This window comes from Strongylocentrotus purpuratus, unplaced genomic scaffold (assembly GCF_000002235.5).
Source record: "Strongylocentrotus purpuratus isolate Spur 01 unplaced genomic scaffold, Spur_5.0 spur5_scaffold_7, whole genome shotgun sequence".
Lineage (NCBI taxonomy): Eukaryota > Metazoa > Echinodermata > Echinoidea > Camarodonta > Strongylocentrotidae > Strongylocentrotus > Strongylocentrotus purpuratus.
The window spans coordinates 20,159,325-20,187,181 of record NW_022145613.1 but is presented as its reverse complement, the minus strand read 5'-3'; the positions used below and the strand labels follow the sequence as shown (position 1 = coordinate 20,187,181).

The 27,857-nt window shown below is 35.7% G+C and overlaps 1 protein-coding gene across 2 annotated transcripts; it reads left to right on the top strand.

Annotated features, from left to right (window-relative positions):
* The first annotated feature begins 246 nt into the window (after positions 1 to 246).
* On the top strand, positions 247 to 27,345 carry LOC593646. Of its 2 annotated transcripts, XM_011678851.2 has the most exons (6): positions 247 to 374; positions 6,176 to 7,073; positions 19,455 to 19,526; positions 20,695 to 20,774; positions 22,351 to 22,388; positions 23,129 to 23,221. In XM_011678851.2, exons 2-5 carry the CDS (start codon positions 6,260 to 6,262, stop codon positions 22,354 to 22,356), a joined length of 972 nt encoding a protein of 323 aa, XP_011677153.1. In that variant the 5' UTR covers positions 247 to 374; positions 6,176 to 6,259; the 3' UTR covers positions 22,357 to 22,388; positions 23,129 to 23,221. The 2 variants fall into 2 exon arrangements, with proteins under 2 accessions (XP_011677153.1, XP_800773.1); XM_795680.5 differs by lacking the exon at positions 22,351 to 22,388 and having other exon boundaries at positions 23,129 to 27,345.
* The last annotated feature ends 512 nt before the right edge of the window (positions 27,346 to 27,857 follow it).

Genomic DNA, 27,857 nt, shown 5'->3' with positions numbered 1-27,857 from the left:
CTCATCATCATCATCATCATCATCATCATCATAATTATCATCATCATCATCATCATCATCACCATCATCATCATCATCATCATCATCATCATCATCATCATTATCATCCTCAGTATCATCCTCATCTAGATTGTCAATATCAAATCATCCCTATAACTTGTATTTCAATTACTAATCCATTCTGGGCGCTAGTGTAGCCTGCTTAAATGTGTTAATCTAGTTCATGAGTTTGTCTGGAGCGTTTTGACGGAAATGAATATTCATCTAAGTTGATGTTTGTTTTATACTTATTATTCATGAGTTTGTCAATTTTTACGCTCATGTACTTTGTAAATGGTTGTGGGCGGTGCATGCAGACGAGATCAACTCTTTCGGTAAGTTTTCTGATTTGATTTAAAAGGAGAAAGATCATTTCAATAAATGAATTGCTTGTCATGAATATGATCATTGTAAAGTGCAAAGACCTTGACATTGTATATAGTTGGGACATCATTGCTGTTTGCAAGTTAACAACTTTATTTTAAGTGTTGTAAATACCTGACTGTGTGGCTGCAGGCTGCAGTGCTGTAGTCGGTCCCTGACATGGCAATCGATGTGTGCGGGTTTACCTGCTGTAGTCCTACCACCGTGGCCCTGCTCCCCTGGCCGTCGGCCTTGGCGAATTGAGCTGACCGTACGTGGCCAGCTGCGGTCTCGTCCGTCCAAGTCGAAGTAGACCTTGTTCAAGTGGCCTACATTAAAAATTCTGTATCTTGGTCTGCCTATCATGGCCATAGATCTAGACATAGACTCGAGACCTAGTCCACACTAAAGTTAGACAGAAACATTTGTTGGCTTGCCTTTGGCTTTGCCTTGGGCTTGGCTTTAGCCTTTAGTTTGACTCTTTTGACTTTTGAGGATTTAAAACCCTAAGTAAAACATCTTTTGACTTAAGAAGTTAAGTTTAGTTTGGATGCTGTACAAGCTACACCAGTTCTAAATCTAAATCCAGATTAAGATGAAGACAAGTCCAAGACTAAGAGGGTAAAGCTCGCTAGTAAGTATCCATAACTAGTAAGATGATGAGGACCGGCCGCTAATCCATAAGGACCATTACACGGAGAACTTTGCGGATTGAGCGAATTTAAGTGAGAAAGGGCCTACTTAACATAAGTGCAACTTAAGTTCAATGGCAAAATCAATATGTAATAGTACGTCACACCACAGATTTTGACACGTCCTGCTTTAAACAGGTGACGCACTTCATACATATAACTGACGCACACACAGCATTGCAAACACATAAAATAGAAAAATCAACGAACATCTCAGAATATATCTCCAGTTTGTACCTTAAATATGACGAAAATGAGAACTTAAAAAATAGTTAGGTTAATTAAACTTAAGTGAAATACTTAAGTGAATACATCATAATTTTGGTATAAAAAACCCCCCTGAAAATCGCAAGCTTGCTCCTCGCACAAAACAGCGATAGCCAATCTGAAGGGCCCATGTCGGCTAGGCTAGGCGCCAACTTATGAAAATGAGGCTGAGATCGGATGAACGATCTGCACATGCGCTAATTGTAAGCTAAAGTTCTCTGTGCATTAATATATGAGGACCGCTATCCGGCCATAACGCATAACTAAATGAATAGCGGTCTGTTAAAAATATTGGTTCTTATAAATCGCGAGCAGACCCCGTCCGAGATGCTAGACAAAGCTCCAGTGAAGGCAAACATCTCGGCAGAATATAGATCTAGATTTACAATTACATATAAATCCCACATGAAATCAATGGACCTAGACTGATATTTTGGTCTACACTATTACTAATAAATAGAAGTCTTACCTGTGGGCTGTAATATTCTTCTAGACAACTGACTTTTTCAATGCTCACAGTCTGACACAGACACATTTGTTTTATTCCTTGTGTTTTTGAGAAATTTAAAGAACTACAGGTGTAACAGTTAACAGTTAGATCATGTAGATTTAGATTTGTTACCATGGCATGGTCATGAAGAAAAGCAACCGAGAAGAGCCATCTAACTTTAGGCCTACTGTTATTAAAGACAACTAATTTTAACAACTCATTTCATTAAGCAATTAAAAATATAAAAGGAATTTTAAATTTTTGTACCGGTATGTTAGTTAACCATTGTATAAGTTAGTCTTACTGGATTCCAACGTTAGTTTGATCAATAGTACTATATTTTTATTTTTGATGCATTTTATAAATCAATAATCATCCAGTTTCATCTAAAGTCCAGGCCTTAAATTTCAATATTTTTAGGGCAAGGCCACTTTTCTGTGGGGCACATTCCTATATTACAGCACAAATAGGAAGAATTGGAAAGGGCACAAAAAATCTCCAAGGCCAATGAGAGGGGCATTGAGGCCAATCAAAGGGGCATCCACGGCCATGGCCTTGGTGGTCTTGGATTAATTTAAGCCCTGAAAGTCTACTTACCAGTACATCTACATTTTGTTAAGAAAGAAGGGGTTTTTAAGCAAAAGGAGAATAAGAATGCTTTGAGCTTTATTGACTCTTTCTATGCCACAAAGTTTGTAATTGTCATCAAAAAACTTTTATGTGATGTACTTTGACTGTTTCTGTTTGTTTCATACTTACATGTATAGTGTAGTTGTATTTTAGGAAGAAAAGAGTAACCATTCGTTACCTAAACACATTGTGTAATTCTAGATCTAGAGCCTATGCAAATCCTATATTGAATGAGCGCTAATATGACATAAACAACCTATTGTAATGTAAATCTTAATTTATGAGAATAGTGATAATCACACAGCATTGTTTTAAAGTTAATCTTGAGTTGTGATAACATGAAATACATAATTCACATATTCAAACCAGACTTACACTGACTGTTCAGTTTGATCAAATTTGCAAAACAATTTTCGTAAAACTGTAAAATTGCTCAGTAATGAGCAAATGAATATTACAAGAAAGAAGAGCTGATAGACCTGACCATATGTTGATCAGTGATTCAGTGGAACTAATGGTTTTATTTGATGTGATTCCCAGCATATTTTTAAAAAAACATTTATTTGTGCTGATCCAAACCATCGATTTACTGCATAATGAACAATTTAAGCAAGTTTTTTTCAGAACTCATTTCCATCTCCTGAACTTAAGATTACATGTAGTATTGAGTTTATTATGCCTTCCTGAGATGAAATGCAAACCAAATCATGCAAGTAAACAATTATTAAGTTTAGGCTTAACCTTGTTTTGAGTCAATGTTTGTTTTTACATGTACAATGTACATTGTGCCCATGTAACATCTGTACACTCTAAAAAGGTAAAATGGACATATTGTCAACATCTGAGGCTCTTTCAAGGTTAATGCAAATAATTCTGACATAATTTTTCATATGAAATGAAAGTACAAAGAACTATTCCCTGTTGATTGCGCAGTGTATTTTAGAAATGTGGACAGATGGTATGATGTCCTACATTTCAAGGGATGAAAGGAGAACCTGCGTTTAACCCCAAGTTTATGGAACATCACAGTAGATTAGGAAATTTCTTGATGTTATCTGTTTTGAGTTACAAGGGCTGTAACTCAGCATTTTCCAGAGGTCAATGTCCTTCTGGTTCCAAATAGACAATATGTTCTGATGGCATGGCGTTTGGCTTAGTGATTGTGGTCATAAGCGAAATTTGAAATCGTGTAAACATGTATCGTGTAAGATTATATGATTTCTCAATTCAGGTCGATGGATATATCATGTAATCGGCCTTTGCATGAACAAGTGAGGCATCAATCGCGAAGTTCATGACAATGACACTGTTTTCAATAGGCACAGCCCATAATGAAATTCGCAATAAACCATAATCATGTCGGTAATTAAATGTTTTGATTGAAGTTTTTAATAAAAGCTCGTCATTGTTCTCAACTCCCCTGCCCCAAAGAGAAACTAAGCACACAAAAGGCTGAATCACTGTCTGTCGGTCAGTTGAATTTGGTCCTCCAGTCTTCAATCATGTATGTAAATCTACACGATTACACGATTACATGGTTACATGTTTGTTGCAGCTGGTCGAATCATCCCACTAAATTACAAGATTACACGATTCAGAGCGACAGTCTTCAATCGTGTAAATCTACACGATTACATGGTTTCATGATTAAGGTGAAGAGCGTGTTATCAAAAAAACATTTTGTAATCCTGTTGCGGAGATTTTCAGCGTGTACTGTCTATGTATTAGAGTGTATGTAATTAGAAGATGAACTGAATAGATGAGGTCAGAGTTTGTAGAGGTCAATTTACATCGAAAACAACTTTTAAAAAAACCTCTTGTTTAAGCAATTGGCCAGTATTCATAAATATGTTTTAACTATAGTCCAAGTTTAAACCTGGACTAGTCACTATAGTATGTACATGTACACTGTTTTATGGTTATTTCAAGTGTCAACCTCTTCATCCTATGAAAAAAGGGAGATGCAGAAACTGCATACATGGAATTTGGAAACATGATGTCCATTGTTGTTTCTATACATGTACATGTACATGTATATAGACTTTTCAATTTCATTTTGAATCAGGAATTGAGTGGTATGATTAATGCAACCTTTGATTTCCACACACAAGATCTAGATCAGCCCAGTTTCTACTCTCTATTCTCAAGCAGATTTACCCTCCCTACCATTCATTGATCAAAAACTCTTTATGAAAAACTTCTCAACACCGAGATTGACTAACAATTAACTTTTAAGTGTCGGTTCCTGAGTTTTTCAAGATTCAAGATTCAAGATTCAAAAAGAGTTTATTCATCAAATGATTAGCAGTCAAAGGCTGAATTGCACATTTGTTACATTTGTTACATTTAAAGATATACAAAATAAAATATTAAAAATAGATACATACAAACAAAATTACAAAGTGCACGTTACAAACCAATAGTAAATGTTAAAAGTTTAAAAAGTGATGAGCGGCAGTGGGCATTCTCGTGGTGATGGGCACACATGTCCAGGAGGTGGGCCCCTTCCCCTTCAAAAAAATAATTAATCAAACGACCCCTCCCCCCAATAACTATAACTAGATCCGATTGCTGAAAGCTATACAAAAAGGGGATTTTGCAAACTTCGCAAAACACCAACAAACAAAAAATACACACTCAAGGACCCATTGACACACACCCAAAGACGAAGACACAAACCGCACATGCAGCACTCAAGCACATACAAATCAGATAACTATATGATGAAAGAACATCTATATATAAAAAAGCTTCACAATTCTTGCACTTTTTCTATTTCAAGAAGAAAGCATGATCTAAATCACAAATCAACCTGCATGTACCTGGTAAATGAGCTATGAGAGTGCAAATGGTCTGATAAAAAAGACAACATTTCAATAGAGACCATACCATTTCTTCAATAATCATGTCAGTAAGGTTGTGATTACATGTAATTGACCTGCATGTACCATATTGAATTGTCATTTTATTTTACATGCAGGTCATAAACCATATTCTGCCTCATGAGGTATATGTCTCAATCACCTCGAGATTGCCAAATAGCCTGCTATTTCTGATTTGGGAAATGATCCAGAAGTTACAAATCGCGTCTTCATCAGCTCGAGATTCGACCTCGAAACTCGAAACTCAAGCTTGAAAAATTAGCTTGAGATATTTTGCTCAGCATTTACGCTAGTGCAAATCTTCGGGCTGGTGAAGATGCACCGGACAAATAATGGGATATTTTGATAAATAGCGGGATATTTTGCAAACTAGCCCAAGATATCTTGGGATGATTATCTCGACCAAATATCTCAATAATTGCAATTTTGGGCTGATGAAGACGCAAATTAACTGGATAATTTGCGATCAGGATAGTTGAAATAGCGGGATATTTGGCAATCTGGAGCCTGATGAAGACAGGCCTATGGTTCATCATGCCTTGATCTCTAGCTTACATGTAGGCTAATCACTGAATTAGCAGCACTGTACACCACACGTGTAGTTACTAAATGCTGGTAGTACTAATGAACATGAAGGAAATGTTTGATGTCGTTGGCAAGAATTCAGGGTCAAAAAGCCAGCGTGTTATTTCCTGTGCAATATAGTCATGGGATTCAAGTAATGCCAGCCATACACATGATCACAAAAAATTAAGATGTAATTTGTGGTTTTATGATTCATCCTTTGATCTATTGTCTTTTTCACCATATAGATTGTTGCTCCCAGCATGTTGAAGCAAGATCCTGTCATGCAAAGCTCAGACATTTCTCAGAGGCCATAGCTGAAATAACCAACCATGAGCTGCTTGTGCTGCTGTTTCAGGCCTCCAAATGAGGAGGAACCGAATTCACTCGTGAAGAAGAACGATTCCCCAGCAGCAAGTCCCAGGAAATCTTATGGTGCTATTACTATTCAAGAAGAGACGCCTGCTACAAAACCAGCCTCGCCTCCCGGAAAATCACCTTCTGAACTTTTGTACACTAAACCACCACAGTCAGCCCGTGTGAAATCGCCAGAGACCATAAAAGATGGAGAGACATCAAGCTCCAAGACGTCTCCGGATAAGAGGACATTGGCAGAGATTGCAGAAACAGCCCAAAGAGTCACTAGTGCCTTCCCAGCTCAAAAGAAAACTAGAACTTCCACTCCAAGCCCGACAGTGGACAATCACAAACATGTGACAGCAGAGGACTATGAGGAACGAGGAGTGGACGTTCCGTTGATTCCACCTGGAGGTGAGACGTCTGCTTATGGTAGTAATGAATCAATGGAATCTGACACATGTCACTCATTAGGCGAGGAGGAAAGTGAGGATGCAAGGATACTACGGATGATGCCCAGTGTATCAGCAGCCCCATCATCCACTGGGTCTGGAGGAGGATCGCAGACTCACCTGGTGCCATCATCCCCAGGATCATCAACTCAAGATCTCTCAACCGGAAAGAAAAAAACCAAGGCAAAGGACTTCATGAAAAAAGCAGGAAAGAATATGAAGAAGGCCAAGAAGAAAGTTGGTAAAGGGATGGAGAAGATGATCCATAGTAAGAAGAAGGAAGAGGAGACAAAAGGCCATGGTGATACCAAAGAAAGAGCTGATTCATCAAGTCCCAGTAAGTAGGCTAAAAACCTCATGCAACTTTACATGTTTGTCATTTGACATTGGTTTCATTTCTGTGGATTGTCCCTTTGGTCAGTTTTTTTGCTTTTATTTTTAATCTTTTGTTCAGCTATTTCAAGATACTAAGTCACTTCTTGGATAGGAGCTGCGCATGGGCAGATACAGGTCAATTGTACAAACCTGCAAAACCCCATTGAGACGACTGCTTGATACATGATCTTATAAATTATGTAATAATTATTCATTTATGCACTGGTAGTACATTCTATGATGCAAAGGCATAAGTATTCTTTACTAGAGGGCAAAAAAACACAGTACCGGTATTCATGAAGCACCTGTCTCCATCACTTTGGCAGTGATTCTAAAACTTAAAGAGGGATGTCTTAATGTGTAAAAGATCTGTGCATATTTGGGGGTTATTTGCACAAGTGCTATCTCTGAAGTGGCATGAAAATAGCTTTAAAAATGGACTACAACAACTTCAAATGAGAGAATTATCCTAGGTATGAGAGATTTAGGTCTTAGAATACTCGAAATTTTCAAATTTTGGTAATTTGGGAGGCAGATTTCAAACAAACAAAATCATCAGATTTCCCTTCCAATCTGCCGATCTGATACCGATATCAGGAGCCGAACCCCCAATTCGATCATAGCTCTAACTTACAGGGTTACTGTGCTGCTGCTGTACCGTTCGACCATGCGATCGAACAAGTGCGCATCTGCAGAAAATGCCCTAATGAATAAAACCATGTGTGTGAAAAGCCGAAATGTTAGTCCAGGGCTAAGGCTAGTTCGGGGCTAAACAAAACAAGTGTGAACAGAGTTGTAAGTAGGATATCTTGAGAAACATGCCACAAAGTGGAAAGGCCTCAGCCAGCAGCTGTATTATAATACACCCTTTTACGGTTAAGGACGCCATTTTAATATGCGTGTAAACATTGCGTCATCAATGTTTTCAAATGCACATGCATTGTTGCGTCATTGCCTGCGCTGTACGCCCCCATCATATTTGTATGGGCGCTATCTTAAACCACTGACACTGGCGTAAATCACTGACCTCTAGAGGTCAGTGGTTTGTTTACTCGTAAATTAAAATGGCGCCAATGTCTCCGCATGCGTACTTTTATTATTATTGTCTCTGGAATCGGTGGAATGAGGTTCTAGGATGTAGTGTACATGATTGTATCATTCAAAGACTTTAACACAAACACCTCCAGTTGGGCATTTTTTTTCTTTCTGAAATCAAAACTAAACAAATGTCAAGCATATCTGAATGTAACCATTAACAAGTAGTAGCCTATTAAAAGGGTACATCTGTTTCCTCTGCAAGCTGTATGCCAGATACAAATCATGCAGGAAGAGTCTGGTGTTTAACAAACTGACTCTATGCTGATCCCTGTCTTTAATATCTAAATGGTAGCCTTGTTTATTGATATCGCTTTCAATGATATACCTAGCTCATTCTTAGCAAGACAGCAGCTGTACATGTACTTTTTCTCAGAAAACGGTCAGTCGAGTGGAAGGATGTACTTTCTTGAGCTAGCTGCATGTGCAGTGGAAATGTGTTTTTGATTAACTACTGTTAAGCTTTAATGGCCTTGATTTGTCAAAAAATAAAAACTTAATTTAGATGTAGTGGAAAACAGTTTTGACATATTTTTACTGTTTTCATTCAAAAGTGTTGAAAGGTTTCATTTTTGTCCTTAAAGGCTACAATGTAAGTCCATTCCAAAATAATTTGCTCTTAATAGATGCAGAAAAACAAGAGAAACAGAGCAAACAAAAGTTGAGTAAAATTGGATAACTCATAAGGAAACTATAATCGTTAATTTTTGTTTTAAACTTTGTGCTCCTCATATTGTAAAGGCCCCTTATCCTCAGGTAGTTTCTAGGATTAGTTAAATTTACTCTGTATGTCCATACTGTATGTACTCATCTGAAACGAGAGGAAGTTTGTGGAATTTATGCAGGGTCCCTTTCTTCCTGCTACCATAATTAAGATATACATTACACACAGAGTAAACACTTATAGTTCCATAAAAAGGTTAACTACTATGGAAGTTAAAGCATGGTTGTACCAATTTCACAATATTACTATTTATAGGACTACAAATGTGCATGTAGTACCAGTAATCATAGCATTGATTAAAATGAGATGCTATCAAAATTCTCCAAATATTCATGTAAGTGTATTTGGTACCTATTTTTAAATGAATTCCGGTACATGTCTATTACATACATGTACAATGTGCATGTATCTCAAACTTTAAATTGTACCAGTTACCTAAAGAAGAAAAAATTATATCTATAGGTTGAATGTATAAAATGACCTACAACAAACTTTACCTGGCGTTAAAGCGGTGAAGGAGTATGAAGAAAATAGAGAATACAGGTAAAACCTTGCGTAGAATGGACAGAATGCGATTCGGACTTGGGTTGCATGCACTCCCTATTCTAAGCGAGTGTGTAAGTGCACGTTTAGTACTCAACCAGTCATTTTACAGTTCACAGGGAATGTATTTAAACTGCAAAGTAATTTATTTTGAAGCTCATAGTTTGACTACAGTATAGCAACATGGAACCCCTTACATCAAGAGCAAAACATGTTTTGGTGATTGGTACATTTTTAACCTTGTTGAAAGAATTGTGGTGACCGTGGTGTGGAGTTATCTTGTGAATTGCTTCCTATAGTTCTTCAGTTACTGGTGCAGTATATTATTTTAGATAAATTAAGTTCATTAATTAATATGTACCACTCATTGAAATGCTTTGCTTTTGATGTACAGGTTTCCATGTTGCTCTACTGCATATGAAAGATAAGCTTCAAATATAAATTATTCTAACTTTCAATCATACACTGTACAGGCCCCCTTACCACCCTAGATATAATTATTGCACATGTTGCACAAAACCCGCATATAAGACTATTCTATAACCAAGAAAATGGACATTTATGAAGTTTGTACAATGCAGGTACAGGTACGTTTAAATTGGGCAGAACCTCAGAAGATGTATCAGAGTTGCCAATTCATGTTTCATTGTTTAACTTTAAAAATTCATATCTTTCTTATCTTTACAAATAGGGTCTTCAATAGTCATTTGACCTTTTGGTTTTTTCTCTATTTTTTGTGCTTTAGTGAGAACTAACTCAATATCACGATGGACTTGCCCTCTATTCTTGGTGGTCCCTGATCAGAACACCTTTTTTATGGTTTCTCACAAAAACAGTCTCACTGCAAGAAATAACAAGGGCATTTGGCAATACATGTACACAATTGTACATGTAGTTTCCAGCCTTCTAAGTTCTTACCTACAGATTGGTAATCAGTATACCAGTAGATATATTTAGGGCAGTCGTAAAGTTATATCAAAGTACCCAGGGTATTAACTTATGATCGCACAGGACCAGGACGCTCTTCAAAAAGGCAATCTAGCTGTTAACAGTATTAATTACATTATAAATGTACATTTGGCGACTGGAATTTTCTTAAATTTTCTTAAATAGGCCTTATTACATATTACACATTCCCCATTGCTTTTCCATACCGGTATATCTTTTCCAAAATTAGAAAATTGTGAAGTAATAAATAAATAAATACTTCTGAATACAGTAGTCATTACTCACTAGGGTGGAAAATAGTGCTCCTATTTCCAAAGAAATAAGTATTTACATATCCCCACAGTATCTTTGATATTTAAAGATTTCTTGTCAACAATCTTAAATCTTGGTATTTCTCAAAATGACTGAGAAATTAATTTTGTTGTTAAAAAAAAGACTAAAGACTTCATTGAAAGAAGCAAAACAAAACAAAATAAAAGTATTCATAAAAGAATGTTGAGTTAATCTTACTTTTACTTGCTTAATTTCAAGAAGAGCTCCCTGAATGAAAAAGGTATTTAAATTTTTGCATTTGATTCTTGCTTTTGTAAAGATTCACTTCTTAAGAGAGATTACTAGATTTAGACCACTTTTTCTTAGAAGTGTGTCATTGAATCTTTGCACAAAATGCATGTTGTGATACAATCCCCGACAAATTGGCATAAACATGAAAATTTTTGCTCAGAAAAGAAAGGAAAAAAAAAGAAAAAATGCACTGTTTTTTAGCCTGTCTACACTTTGTCATGTACATGTACTTTGATTTCAGGTCATGTCTTGTTAAAGGTAGTACAAAGTTTTGGGAAATTTTGAAAATTGGTTGGATAGTAATTCTTTACAATTCTGATATATTTGGATTCCCCTGTGGATGTATTATAAGCACTAGAAAAATTAGCCTCTAAAACACTTCTGCTTTTGAGTAAAATTGAATATCAAAATTTACCGGTGCTCCCGGTAAATTTTGATAAATTTCAAATAGCGCTTACGGCCATACAGCTGTAGCTGCGACCATGAAAATCTCAGAATATGTAGATGTGGTATATTATTTCCAAACGGAAATAGCCATTTGGTCGATTTTAGTCCAAAAACATTGCAATATACAATCCCCGACAAATTGGCATAAACATGAAAATTTTTGCTCAGAAAAGAAAGGAAAAAAAAAGAAAAAATGCACTGTTTTTTAGCCTGTCTACACTTTGTCATGTACATGTACTTTGATTTCAGGTCATGTCTTGTTAAAGGTAGTACAAAGTTTTGGGAAATTTTGAAAATTGGTTGGATAGTAATTCTTTACAATTCTGATATATTTGGATTCCCCTGTGGATGTATTATAAGCACTAGAAAAATTAGCCTCTAAAACACTTCTGCTTTTGAGTAAAATTGAATATCAAAATTTACCGGTGCTCCCGGTAAATTTTGATAAATTTCAAATAGCGCTTACGGCCATACAGTTGTAGCTGCGACCATGAAAATCTCAGAATATGTAGATGTGGTATATTATTTCCAAACGGAAATAGCCATTTGGTCGATTTTAGTCCAAAAACATTGTTTTATGGCTTAATTTATATCTTGACCTTGAGAGGGAGCTATACAACATAAAGTGTTTATTTTTTACAGTTCCATAACTTAAGACTCAATTTCAACCGCTACAACGATCACTGAATATTGTAGGATCGCATATGCTTCCAATATGTTCATTTGAACCAAATTCATGACCCAATACCAAAACTTTGTATTACCTTTAACATTATTAGTTCAGATATGAAAAGATATGATAAGATATGCAAAGTAGCAGATAGTTGAATGCCATACTGAGTACATTTAGATTATTAAAGAGGAGCATCTTCAGTTTTGAGGGGCATGATGTTTTTTCCTCATAGGGCATTGCATGCATTTAAAATGAGTAACAAGTAACATCTCCGTGAGTAGAAGTACAAGCTCTGTGACTGTATTATATTACAGTCACACACATACAACTGTAATTGTATAGAAATTAGAGAGCCAATTAAGCTAATTAACTGGAGCATACAGGCAGCTAAAAGGAGGACAGCCGTGCATTATTAATCAATAATTTTTGTACATGTAGAGCACTTGTACATGTACTTTAAATGTCATTGTTATATAAGCATATCTCACTTTCGATGTCAGACAATATAAACAGATTTCTTTTTGTAGAAAATCTATGTTATTATGTACAATTGTACATGTACTAGTACAATGGGGCCCTGCAATGCAGTGCTCATACTGTACGAGGCATACCGTCCGGTAGCTTTTCATCATTTTTTTTCCTGTACAGAAACTATCTTTTAAGGAAACAAATAACACTTCTATTGTTTTAAATGTCTTCCTGTTTTTGATACTTGCACCAAAGGATAAAATTACATTTACTTTAATCATTGAAAAACATTTCCTCTGAGGTTAAAAATGACATATTTACTTTCAAGGAAAAGGAGGGGGAGGATTCTTTCTTTTTACTACTTACAATACTACATGTATGTGTACATGTAGATGAGTACTTTCAAGATGGAGTGGGGGGGGGGGGGGGGGGAGAGGCTAGCAATCTACCAAGCAAGCTATTAATCAGTGTGTTTATTCTTGCATTAATTAATTGATTAATGTATTCACTTATTATTTTATTAATTAATAAATCAATTTATGAATTTAGATTTTTTATTTACTTGTTTGTTTATCTTTTACTTGTTTGTTTATCTTTTACTTGTTTGTTTATTAAGTTATTCATTTGTTTGTTTGACTTCATATTTGGCTAGCTTCATGAAATTGTTCGGAGTCAGATGCAAGCAACCAGTGTGCCGCAGTGTTAAGGACTAAAGAGGATCAACTTGCCTAATGTAGGGAATTCACTTGTAAGAAACTGGAGTTTTAGTAATTAATTGTATAGGACTATACACATAGATACTACATGTGTGTATTTAGCACAGGTTTCAGTGTTCTTGGTATCAAAGTATAATCTATTTGTTTTCTTTGTAGATAAAACATGTTTGCATTTCATCTCAGCTGTGAGGGGTGGTAAGGAAGGGCTTGGCACTTGTGTAAATTTGCTTGATCTTGTTACTTTATATAACAAATTCACATTCTTTCAGGAGCTTATTCAAACTGAACCTCAAGAAGAAATATATTCAAGTGATTTCTCATTGATGAAAGAGATACAGTGTTCACTGAACATGTACATTTTGTGGAAGTTATAATACATGTACTTGCATGTACATGTAGCTGCTTTACATTGTGCGTAAATAATAGGCATATTATTTTCAAAACTTTTCAAGGAAAAAATGATTTCTTATAATCATCCAGTTTACCCCCCCCCCCCCTCCTTTAACCACCTTAGATAGAAAATAAAATGACATAACAATTAATCTAAATTCAGTGAACTTGTTGTCATTGTTGCACTGTTTAAGAAAAGATGGAAAAACCCTGTGGAGGGAAGAGTACAGGTCCCATTGGTTTCTCAATTGAGTTGAACACAATCTCGGCAGAATCAAATGAGGTATCAGGTACACTTTGATCTTGAGCTTCATAGAACCGTTCAGGGAAAACAGTTTTCAATGCAGTGCATAATGAATCCAAAATGCCATGACACACTGTATGGTCCACTTGTGATCCACATTTTAAAATAAAATGCAATAGCTTCAGATTTCACATTAATAATTCATTTTTGATTGGAATTTACTAAAAATGATCAGTTGTCATAACTAATTGCAACAGATAACTTGCTTTTTTTGGTCAAACTTGTGAGAAAAACACAAAGACCTTTGATATAGACAAATTAAGACATACATGCATGCCCGTTCAAAAAAGTTTTTGATGAATTGCTGTGTGTGACTGATTAACAGGTTAGATGGTCATTGTTAATTCATATTTCAAATGGAAAGGGAGAGATTCATTGTTGAGCCTTTTGAAGGTAGGCATGATGCTTTCCATTCATCCAGGCATGAACTTGTTCTCCTCTAGTAAATAAGCAATAACCAGGCCCGCTCCTATTACATGCACCCCATCAGGCGTGATGATACACACATCTTACTCGATCCGCAGTTATATCAGCCCATGTTCACTAGCTGTTATTCGCCTTTACCACGTACTCTCTTCATATTTTATCTCCTGTCGGGCGTTTATTATCACGGAGGACCTTTGATATCTGATCTGTGGTGTTTGTGTATCGAGCGCTGGAAGTGCCATCTTCTCTTCTTTTCTAGTGATCATCATCTATCTGTATAATGAGTAAGCATATGTTGTTGTGTGATCTCTTATTCCTTGTTAATGAGCACACTTGATGACAGTAGTGTGTACCAGGGTATAATTGGCTCATTTACAATGCGGCAGTCTAGAAACTGGAGATGATTTAAAATGCATGCTAATAAAACGGTGTAAACATGCACACTATACGATGGTTGTGATGTATGCGATGGTGGTCGTATCACGTTTCATTGCTCTGAATGCAAATTAGAGCTTCTCATGTAATTTATGTACTGCTTAAAGGCATCAGGAAATATACTTTATAATTGTATTCATGGATAGCTTAGATTGGCTACTTATACATTATGATTATGTTGATATTGTAACCATCACAGCCATCTCTATGTCTGTCAACATGTAGGCCTATGTATGTAATTGTGTGCAGGCACTCACAAGTGTGTATTTTGTATTGCTATGTTTGTATGGGCTGCATGATGTTTACTATACCTTCTCAAGTTCTCACTTTACTTACAACATATGAAGAATTTCACCCAAAAAGGTTCACATTAAGAAAAATGAGATACTTTTATCTTTCAGTATAATCAAAATTTATCATTTTCTAATTTATATAGATACATATAAGTTTCTATTTTTTTCAAAAATTTACTCGTAATACATCCAAAGGGCCACCAAATATATCAAATTTTCAAGAATGATTATCCATCCAATTTTCAAAATTTCCCAAAACCTTACATTACCTTTAAAATGCTCTAAGAAACACATATTTTAGAATGGGAATTATCTTGATTCCCGAAATTCTGATAAACTAAAATATTCATGTTGGTTAAGAGCGAAGCCTTGTTGAAGGCTTAATTTTGATTAATGTTTGGCACTTTTTTTGATAATCTACTGTACATTATTATTGAATCCGTAAAAATAATTAATGACAACTGAGCTACATCTGTCCTTGGCTTAAGAACAAATTGTAATCCCCCTCGCTTGATAAGGAAGAGAAAACAAATGAGTTTGCCCTTTCTGCTTTTTAGTTCACAACCCACCCCCCCCCCTATTTCTTTCTCTATAAATATATGTATGTTAATCTTTTGGAGCTGTGTTCATGCAGTTCGCAGCTAGATGCAATGAATAATTGAGAAGAATCCCTGTCAAAAAGGGATGGATGAATATAGCCTTTGCTTCCCCTACTGAAAAGGTTACCTGAACTTGTGTGTCATTGAATGCATCATACATCTATGTGCATAACTTGTATGAGCTTCTATCTACAATAATAGAATACACAGTGAGTGCATCAATAAATAATGATTACCTGTACACCATTTTCATCATATCGAGTATCCAGCACCGTTGTCGCATCAATGAATAATGATTACATAACTTTGATCAGCTCGTAGTATATCAGGTATCCTTCTCCCTGCAGGTGTTAGTTGTCTTGTCTTTTTGCCTCACATGTCGACTCCTTTAATATTCTACTCTTGGTATCAACTTTGAGATACCATACTACGTGTATATGTAGCCATACATACATGTAGATACATGAACATGGTGACCAGATGGCAATTGTGTATCGAAGGAGTACAGTATATATGCATTAATTACCAAAAGATTCAAGCACATTATAGTGCTTTATATTTACCTATGTGTTAAAGGGAACTATATACCAGTTTGTGAATCAGGTGATTCCATTTTATCATTTTGATATCATAGTTTCCAGTCAACTCTTCATACAAAGAATAATTAATTAAGTATTACGGTATATGAAAGTGGAATATCAAGGCACTTTTGTCTCTGAACAATGTCTGATCGCATTTGGATACGAGTAGACAAAATGCTGTTTGTTCCATTTTGTTGAGCCGTAATTAAAAACACTTGAAGCTCTATATTCATCTGTAAGATACCATACATACACGTACAAGTGAGAATTTGGTCATTGTGGCTGACCCTCTTGTATTTGAGCAGACATTATTACATCACTCTGTGATGATTGTGTTTGGTAGATCTATATTCAATTATTCAAGACATGCTTCAAAACTCTGACCTATCAAATAAAATAAAAAATAAATACAAAAATAAAAATAGGAATTTAGCTCCAAGTTTGTGACTAGGGGACTCAAAATCTGCAGCAATCCAAATTTTGCGGGCTGGAAAAAAAAAAGCCTGGAATGTGACAAGTCTAATTTTCATTTTGTTTATTAATATAAGAATAACATAAAATTAGGAAGATAGTTTTGTAGAGTGTGGATCACATGGTTCCAGGTGCTAGCTCGGCACTGATGTCTTTTGGCAAGATATTAATCTACATTTGCCACACTCCACCCAGGTGAGGTAAATGAATACCTGGTAGGAAGGGATTCATTGAATGCTTGAGCACCTTTTCAAGGTAGCTCGGCTAAAGCTGGGGTTATGATATAATTGCAGGGCCCTCAGGGAGAACAGTGTGAATACTGAGGAGCCTACCCTAGGTAAACAAGACATATTATTATTATTATAATTTAAGAAACTTCCATCAAAATATTCTGGATGTTAGTAGTAGAGCTGTGAAAATGGATCAAAGGGGGATAAAGAAGTTTTTTTTAAAAAGAACTTGATGATCAAATGTTATGCATTCAGATTCTTTTCAAATCAGTACTAAACTCCCATCTGAAAACTTACCATGGGTTAGTACTATATTGTGATTTCATTAATAATGCAACATCTATTGCAGTATATTATATGGCTATATAATACATGTACAAGTTCATTTTGTTTTACAACATCCTTTTAAATGTTCTTTTGACAGAATATTAGTTTAAAGAACAAAGGAAATTAGATTTGACTGAGTTTATAATGACAAGTTAAAATGACAAGTTAAATTAGTGATATCATTTAGTGACTTTGGATTCTCAAATTTGTTCAGCTTGCTTTGTCAGGAATTTCACTCTGACCTTTAGTGATCAATTTCTCTCAAGTTTGTGTTTTTATCAAAACCCACTTAATTTTGGAATGGGCTTTCTTTCTTTCTTCAAACAGGAAAATGTATTGTCAAGTTTGTTCATAAGGAAGTTGGCCTAATTCAACAGTGAGTCAATGACTTGACTGAATTTTTTTTCTTCTTTAAAACTTCTTTTGCAGTAAGTGTCCGTAGACTATAGTGGTACATACATGTACAGGGGTGTAGTACAGGTTAAGTTTTCAACCTGTAAAGCCTCTTGGGGGAAAACAAGAGGTTCATTTAAATGTGAAGTAATGTAGGTACATGTAGACATGTAGGCTGTCATTGATGTTCATCAAGTGTCCAGAAAAATTGTGTATAACAAGTTTCTGATTAGGGACCCAGCAACCCTACACTTTTCTAGAAAGTGAATTATGGAGATGCAGGCAGGGAGAAGTTTAAAGTTGGAAGATTATGGGACTTCAATTCCTGAATGAACACATTTGAGATACCCAGTACATGTATGTGGTTCAGGTGTCACTTTCTGAATATACCGTACACTTTGAAGGTGACTCAATCTTCGTTTTTTAGTAAAAAATCAGCAACAAGCAGCTGTGTACCTCCTTTGACAGTTGCTAAGCACAATACTGGCTCTCTTCCAGAACCTTCAAGTCAAAGTTGTTGTGGCGTGTAGATGAATCTACATTCTATGCAAATACATGTAGATAAATTGAATAGCTAGCACAGGGTGGACATACATGTACATGTAGAAAAATTTTACTTAATTTGTTGTGATTATTTTGAACTTGGCTGCTGTATCGTCAGGTTGAAAATGCTCTGTATTAGATGTACATTTGGAAGTGTGGATGAGGGTTTCTGTAAGTTAAAACATGAGTTCTTTTTGTATTTTTTGTGGCTTATATATTTTAGAATCGACAATTTTCTTGCTTTCTCTCTAGCTAGTTTCATTGACCAAAATGTATGCACTAATGTCCTTTGGCAAGACATTGATCTACATTTGCCACTCTCCACCCAGGTGTTAAGTGGGTACCCGGTAGGATGCGAAAGCTAATGTGCTTAGATCATTAGCAAGTGTGCGCTTGTAAAAATGACGCCTGGCTGGAATGCTCCCCAGGGAGTGGAGAATGTGCATACATTGTGTGCGGGTAAGCCTTGAATCCGATGACCGGGGTAATAGTATATCTGTAAGGCGCTTTGATAGGGCCCTCCTGAAAAAGCGCCATATAAGAAATAGTTATTATTATTATTATTACTAACTTAATTTCAATAAGGGATCCAGATTTGCATAAAGGCCCTTTTTTTAGAAATCCAGATTTAGGGGTCCCATTTAAGTTAACTTTTAGGGGCCATGTTGAGTGGTGTCCTGTTGGGCCTTGCATTACTACATATGATATACATGTATGTCTAGAAGTTCACTTGCCTGTGTATTGTGTATGTTTTTAAATTTATTATATTCTCTGCCCTGCTTTACTTTTTAGGTTTGGTCATTTCACTCTGGTATTTTACGTGTGTCTTCCTTGCTCTTTTAATTCTCTTTCTCTCCCCCCCCCCCTCCCCCATCTCTCTCTCTCTCTCTCTCTCTTTCTTCCTCTCTCTCTCTTTCTTCCTTTCTCTCTTTCTTCCTCTACTACCCCCTCTCTCCTTTTCCCTCCTACCATCTCTCTTTCTCTCTCCCTTTCTACACATATTCTAAATGCACATTTATTTCTAAAAGGAGACACTCTATGTGATCATACTAGGAGATGGGTGGTCTTTATAGAATGGTAGCCACTAAGACAGGTTTAATTTTGTGGATGATCTATGACAAAACATGTAGATGTATGTATTGACCAATTGTCCTTCTCTGATTTGCCTTGCAGATGAGACTTCATCTCCCAGTGGCCAGTTCAAAAGGGTCAGCTCAGAGCGCATGAAGTCAAAATATGCACGAGGTAAGTAATGTGAAGCTGCTTTTAGGATAACTAGCCGCCCTCAAGCCAAATACAATGGATACTTGTACATCCATATTAAATGATGCCATATTTGTAAATCATACAGTAAGAGAATTGCATGTATAATATATGCATCCAGGATGCGAATGGTACAGAGAAAGAGAGAGAGAGAGAGAGAGAGAGAGAGAGAGGGGGGGGGGGGGGAGAAAGGGAGGGGTAAGGGAAGTGATGCCATATGGTACAGGAAAATAATTGAAATAGAATGAAATGAAATTACCAGAGGAAGAGAGGGATGAGAGAGAACAAATTAAAGGGAGAAATATACGGCTTAACTTTGAAAAAAAAGAATTGGGAAAAGTGTCATCAGGGCTAAGTAGCAGAAGAGAGAGAGAGAGAGAGAGAAAGAAAGAAATAAAGAAATAGAGATCACATGATGGAGAGTCAGCCATTAAAAGGCATGAGGACAAAACTTAGGGTTACATGAGAGAAGGAGAGAACACCAATCATGAGACTTGAAGATAATGCACATATATATTATCATTGACTTTGTACATTTGTACATGTATGTGTGCTTCAATTTTAATTGATGTATACTATCCTTTTATTCGTACTTAAAATTTTAAAAAATTAGCCCCTAAATATTTAAACAGTAATAAGAACAAAATTGGCACAAAGCATTTCTACTGACTTACATTGCCCTTAGAGTTCAAATTTTGCATGTATATATTTCTTTAATCAATATCATTTCATTTGTCTAAAACAATTATTTCTCAAATACTACAATCTTGCTTCTAATATATGAGATATGTTAATAAAGCAAACTGTGTGATGTGTATGCTGTGTCTTATTTTGATTCGGCATCATGTTCATATAAGGTAGAGGTGTCATGGTCGAGTGGATACGTCACCGGATAGTCGATCACAAGGTCAGCGGTTCGAGTCCCGGCGTGGCACTAATGTCCTTTGGCAAGACATTGATTTTTCTTTACCACTCTCAACCCATGTGATGTAAATGGATACCTGAGAGGAATTTGATTCCTTGAAATGCTTTAGCGCCTTATCATGGCAGCTCAGCTTCAGCCAGAGTAAAAATATGATACCTTGTATTGAGCGCAGTAGAGTATATTCATATAATTGACCTATAATTATTATTGTGGTTTGAATGACAGATAAACTTGCTGCTCTAGAGAAGAAGAAGGAGGAGGAAGCAAGCCATAAGTCTTCACAAGGATTTCCAGACCCAAGACAGGTACATGTAGGCCATATTAAGCCCTCCATCCTCTCTTCCTCTCTCTCTCTTTCTCTTCCTCTCTCTCTCTCTCCCTTTCTCTCTCTCTCACTCACTCACTCTCTCTTTCCCTCTCTATTTCTGTTTCTATCCTTACCTCCTGCCCATTTCTTTTGAGGTACCAGACTTTGTGTTATAAATACTTTATTTGATTTCTACTCTTTTCTTGAAAGAAAATAATTTTATGTTTCTGTGTATGTTGTTCAGGACATTCCGACAAAATATTTAGGGTACTGTGGTGCACAATATTGTGTGGTGATTATCGTTACTAGCTTATTTTGTATGGAAATCACAGGGTCATGTATGTTAGTTAATTATACGTAGCTCGGTATCAAAGATCAATGCAGGGGGGGGGGGGGGGGTAAACCAAATCATACAGCCTCCTCATTGAAATTATATGGGGGGGGGGGGAATGAAGGTTGGTATATATATATTTATTTTTAAATCTGACAGTATGCCCCAACCCACCGATATCATATTCCTTGGGTTCTTTTAATGATTTTTTTTTGCTCCTCCACCCCACCCCCTGCCCAATGAGCAATTTGGTGGGGGGGGTCATAGGGATTCTTGAAATCACTTTCATTATGGGGATAGGGGGCAGAATATTCATGCCCTGGCAGTACTGCATGTAATATATCACTCCTACTAGTTCTGGCACTATTCCCAAAGTCATGTTCCCTGGAGTATTAACAATATTTTACACCACCCTACCTTATTCCCCTTTCTAAAAATAATCCTGGATCCATTCCTGCAATATGAAATGTTTTTCGTTCTTTCCTCTTCCCCTAATATGAAAGAAATATTATGACCCACAAAAATACCTTTTCATTGGTTCTCATTGGTTCTCATTGTAATTTAGGTACCGAAAGAAACATTGTTCACGCAATGGTCATATATCAAGGGATATTTCTCCTCTAATTGAGACAATCAATATCTAAAACACATTTAATGGAATCCCCCTATAGAGTACCAAAACTGTGACATCATAAAATTAATTTTTAGAATTGAACTTCATTTTCTGAAAGAGCATCAAAAATAATGTCCAAGTGTTGAAAACTAATTGATGTTAAGTATTGGCTGAGATATGCCCATCTGAATAAATAGATTTCCTATAGCTAGAACTCAGTGTTATTTTGCTTTGGTTCGTAATGTTATGAACCAGAGCAAAATAGCAAAATAGCAAAATAGGAAATCTATTTATTCAAAAGGTCATATCTCAGCCAATACTTACATATTCAATTGGTGTTTGACATTTGGACATTATTTTTGATGCTCATTTGGAAAATGAAGTTCAATTTGAGAAATTCTAAAAATAGTTGTTTTATGTTTTACACTTCACCACTCGTTTGCGAACCAGCCATGGATACCCCCTATCATTTAGGAAGCTGTTCAATCATTTATTCTCATGCTCATTTTTGGTCATAAGTTATAAATCTATGGCTTATCAATTCATTTAGATTTATGTGATTAACAATATTTACATTTAATTTATATTTTTATTTCTTTCCCCAACATCCACATTGATAAACATTTATAGACCTAATATCCCATGGCATATGATGCGTTACATATATGGTTAGAATATATCCATAATACATGCACTAATAAGCATAACACTTAGCAATTTAGTAGAAAGACAATGATTCCCATGAGGAGCTGGACTGTCTTAATTGCAAATGTAGCATTTTTATCATGTAGATTGTAGCTTTAGATTATGATCTGATGATGAATTCTCCATTCATTTGATGAAAATTTCCATCCCACCTTTAACATTACCGAATGTAAATGTAATTTGTATTATGTTTTTGCAATCATTTTTCTTCTTTTTTACTTATCTGCAATCCAAAAAGGTAATCATTTTTCTGTTTCTGTGACAAGTATCTCTTGTTTTTGTCTATAATGTTATCTATATGTTCCTTTATTCTTTGTTCTTCTTTTCCACTATTTGTCATTTTCTGTCTCTGTCTCCATCTTTGTATACCTATTATCCTCTTCAATATAACATTTCAATTCCTCTTTCATTAATTGTTTATTTTCTATTTTCATTACCCAATTTACTTATATTTTCTTCATAATTCTGCTTTGTTAACAAATACATCAAATCCTATATCTGAAACATATCTTCCCCTTCTATAATCTCATTTATGCATTATTATATCTTGCTTTACATTACCAAACCCTTACACCCTTATTAAACCGGACATTCTTAATCCCACCCCACCTCCACCCCACCTCCACCCCACCTCCACCCCGCCTCCACCCCGCCTCCACCCCATCGTACCCCTAACCCACCCCATCCCATCCCCATTGTGCAGGCTGCCCTGGAGCGAGGTGAGAAGCTGGGTGAACTGGAGGATAAGACAGAGCAGATGCGGGACCAGGCAGCCAGCTTTGCTCACAACGTGGCCTTGTTGAAGAATCGTAACGCCTCATCGAGTTGATGATAGAAACACCTCATCTTCATGGAAACCTCTTCTTCTCTCTTCCCTTCTCTCTCTCTCAGATGAGACGATGCGTAAACGAGGATGGAGAAAGCATTATCATTATTTTATGAGTTTAGAGAAAGATGAAGCGTGATATATACCATATATTACAGCAAAAGGTACCTAATTATAAGTTGATAATTAGAAGTGATGCTATTATTCTGTTGTATTGGATGGCTAGAAGGAAATGAACTCTGAGTTAAGACTTATTTTACGAGATATTTTATGGTCTTGGGGACAGACTCTATATACAGACCTGATTTCCCCTCAAGTTTATACATTAATACTGCTTTCAAACTGGCTTTTATCGGAGTCACACCAATGAAAATACAGATTGAATTTTCCTTATATAAACAAAGGTGAAACCGCCATTTTTTCCTGCTGTCACTTCCATACTGCCAGTGAAATTCACTCGCTGTGGCGAGCCCTTGCCGGAAGTGAAGAATTATAACGTAATTATTGAGCCCGCGCCCCATCTAGCTGGCATGCAGCATGTTCAACCATAAGTCAACAAACACAGCTGGTTACGATAAAGCGCGCGTATACTGCGACCTTTGACCATTTTAATCGCTGTTTTCTCCCGAACGCATTCACGGTAGCTGTTTCATCAGTGTCACACCGATAGAATGAGAATTTAATCGCCTATTTCTCTTCTTTTCATCGGCTATTTAATCAGCTTTTTCTCCTCTGTAGCATTAATAGTGGCCATTTCATCGGATGCGTTCGGATGCATCCAATGAAAATCAGGCCAGTTTGAAAGGGGTATTAGAGAGAAAAAAATGATGATTCTAGATGGAACTTCAGGATTTTTTTGAAGAAAATACAAATGACATTGAGATAATGTCAACTTAGATAAAAGAATGTCAAAGTTATTTATTATTCTTATTTGTGTTGAACACAGTATTGGAGATTACACACAGTTATATAGAAGAATTTTCTGAAGACTGAGATTCAATATCCGTTTAAGAGGAAATGACTGTGAAACATGATTCATGAAAAAATGCCCTGTTCTAAAAATCACTGGTAGTATGGTGTTGAGTCATAGATAGATATACAAACCGCCCACCTGCAAATCTGAAATGCTTGTTTCCTATTCATAATTGCAAACATCAGACTGTAAAAGGGGGTTTATGTAATGTTTACCTCCAAGTATTACAACTCAATGATTTCACCCTACACCAGTTCATAGCAATATTATTTGTTTTATACTTTATGTGAACTGATAATGGGGAAAATGGAGAATAGCTGAGAGCAAGATATATGTATTATTATCACTATTATCATTTCCATTTATTATGAATTTCTTCCAATGCTATGGGTAATGTAACTGGGAAAGCACATGATTTTCCTTCTCCACATGGTCACATTGAAAGGTTTAATAGTCGGGAAACTTTGAGATTTGCTTAAAACTAGGTGTTTTACATGGTGATCATCTGGGCAGCAGTGTGCCAATGTGACTTGCCAATATGCAAGGGACTATTGGCATGACCAACTGTCATTTATAATATGGTAATACCTTAAAGTAGACAGCCATATCAAATTACAAGTATGGCCAATTGATTATCACTAGAAACCAGGAAGCTTGCGGATGACAAAAGTATAAGTTTTAGGTCAACCGCATATTGAACAATCCCCAGATTAACACAAATAAAAGCACCTCTCTTAGATTTGTGCACATCAGGGAACAATCCTGCCTTAGCAGCCAACATCCTTTAACTAATGAACATATTTTCAGTGCAATTATTTCTTGATAATAAGAGTTTGATAGATTTTAAACATGAACAAATTTCACACCATTTTAAAAGGGAAGTGATGCTGATGATTATAATTATAATCCTTTGCTTAAAAACATTCATTGTTGACACAACTCAATATTATTGTGAAATTGCTATAACCAACTAGTGACATCTTCATAAGTAGTCTCCCAGTCCTGTAAAAGGTATGATAAGAATTTGTGTGAGCAAAGCAAAGCAGATAGCATCTATGTAGCTGAATTTATAGTGTGTGATTTAAGTCTCCGTTGGGGGAGATAGTCTGGAGATGAACACACATTTTAGATCTTCTTTTTCATATTAGTTATTTATTAATTATAATTTTTTCTAACGCAACAACATGAATTTCAGCAGTTCTAGAAAGAAATATAAAATAGGGTTTAGTGGTATTGTAACAAACTGCTTCACTTAAAGGTTGTATTTAATGATAATAACCCTTTTCATTTTTTTCATTTTTTTGGTTTTGGTTTTGGTTTTGGTTTTTGAATAATTAATGTAGTCAATTTCTTGGGCATTTGCAATATATTAATTGTTATGGTTTTGAGTTAACGTTCACATATAACCACAATGATTGATGTTACTGCAGTATTTGGTGCTTACGGTATCCATTCTTGCCTTGCTTAACTGCAGTGATGACATCTATATTACGCAAGATTTAACATCCTCTTATTTCAACCTGACATGAAGTAAACTTGAAGCTAAATTCACTTAATTGTTTTTCCTTTTTGTAATTATTCTTCTCTCTTTCTTTCTTTTTCTGCCAGTGTCTGATATCAATTCAATTCTTTACTGACACATTTACATATACTTATATATTACTCAAATCGTATTTGAAAATTTAGAAATATAGCTTCTAGAAAGTGCTTTGATAATGAAAGAAAAATACAGTCATGATGTAAAGGCAGATAAAAAGGGGGAAAATAGAGTAAGAAACATATTTTCAGGAAAGAAGAAATGGAGATAACTGGAAGATATGATGGGATTAGAAACAGGATTTAGGTGTTGGTAGCTGTTACTAAATTGTAGAAGTATGGGAATATTCATGAGATTTTTGTACAGTTCAGATATTGACATTATATGATAAGATTATATACTATTATAATTTGATCTCAACATTAAGTTGTCTTGTATATCAAACAAGCCACCTTCCATTTGATTGGATGTAATGTTATGTCCATGCTTATTGCAATGGAAAATTCTGTATCTTATGATTAAAGGAGTGCCTGTCCATGTGTATAGTTGAAACAAACCGATGTGTCCTAGTCCAGTGGTATAACACGTGACCATGGGTTCACGCCCCAGCACAGCACTAGCGTCCCATTAGGATTCATTTCCTTAAATTTTGTGAGCATCAAAACCATGAGTCCAGCTAAATGTGAGAGCATTTGATAAGCTTGGACATTAGGAGACAAGATGCAGTAGTTTCCATTTTTGGTTTTGGACCAACAATGTATATGTTTCACAAATGTGCTATTACAAGATCAAAACAATGGCCTTTTTAAAAACTCACATACATAATGATCTTTTTACATTTCATATTTTGCCGATAGGGACCTTAAAAAAGCAACTGCCTACTTCATTACACTCACATTCAGATGTAAATATTATTCTATATTTTGTACCAGTGTTTTGCCTTTTATATGTCATTTTTATGTGGACTACTCTCAAGGTTCCTAAAGGGCCGTTCAGATATGACGCGGCTCAGCCACAGCGTTTTGTTTTTATGATGTAAAGTGTAATACACTTCACATTTCTCTATCCTATAACACAGAGGTCGGTGAATACATGTAAGTTCTATGCTCCACGCAGTTGTCATTCATTTACACGTTTTAAAAAAAGGTGGTGGCTTTTTAGGCTATATCTGAACAAGCCTCAAGTCTAAAGATATGTTACAGATATATTTATGTGATTCTTTGTTAGTCAAGATATAAACGATTCAGGAAAATCAGACAATGTTTCTTAATCCGTGGCTACAAAAAACCAATAGAGTTAATTTGTTGTTACATAGACACCCATGATTGCATGTTGTAGCATACTGGTTATCATTGTATTGATTTATTTGTTGTAGGTTCGGTGAGTGCATGTACTTAACTCATAGCCTGCCATTAGGCTGCATGCACGCTATTGTTATAGTGCTTTGTACACGCAAGCAAGCTAGTGCTTCTCTGCTTCTTGCAGAGGTAGTACTGTACATTGTGTATTACAAACTTTGAAATCAAATGGTTTCTTACTGTGGCTTGACATACAATAAAACAATCCCTGAAGTTGGAAGAAAAAGTTGTCAGAGTTTAACAAGAAGGAAATGAGTGTTTTCTTACGATAAGACTACATGTAGGTTACAAGGATTCTATTCTGTCATACTGTGGTTTGAATAAGTCTGGAATCCTATGTATAATTGCTACAAAGTACATGTAATTTCAAGTGAATCCCATAGAGTTGTGGCTAACCATATCATTTAGCTACTCATCATGTATCAGACTGCTATCAGACTATCTTCAAAATGTCATTAGTACCATTCCTTTGATATCTTGTTATATTATGAATTCTTGGGGGAAAAAGAAGGAAATACCGCTGCGGGAAATCAAGATTTTTTTTATTTTGTAAATCTGCTTTTGACAATTGAATGGAACAGATGAAAGTAAAAGTAAAAAATTTTAAAAAATGAATGTCAATTCATTATTTGTTAACAAGGTATTCATGTACAATTTGTATAGATTCTGTAGATGTATATTATACACGACATATCGTAGTTCATCTTCATGTGATATATAATCATATTTAATCCTTTT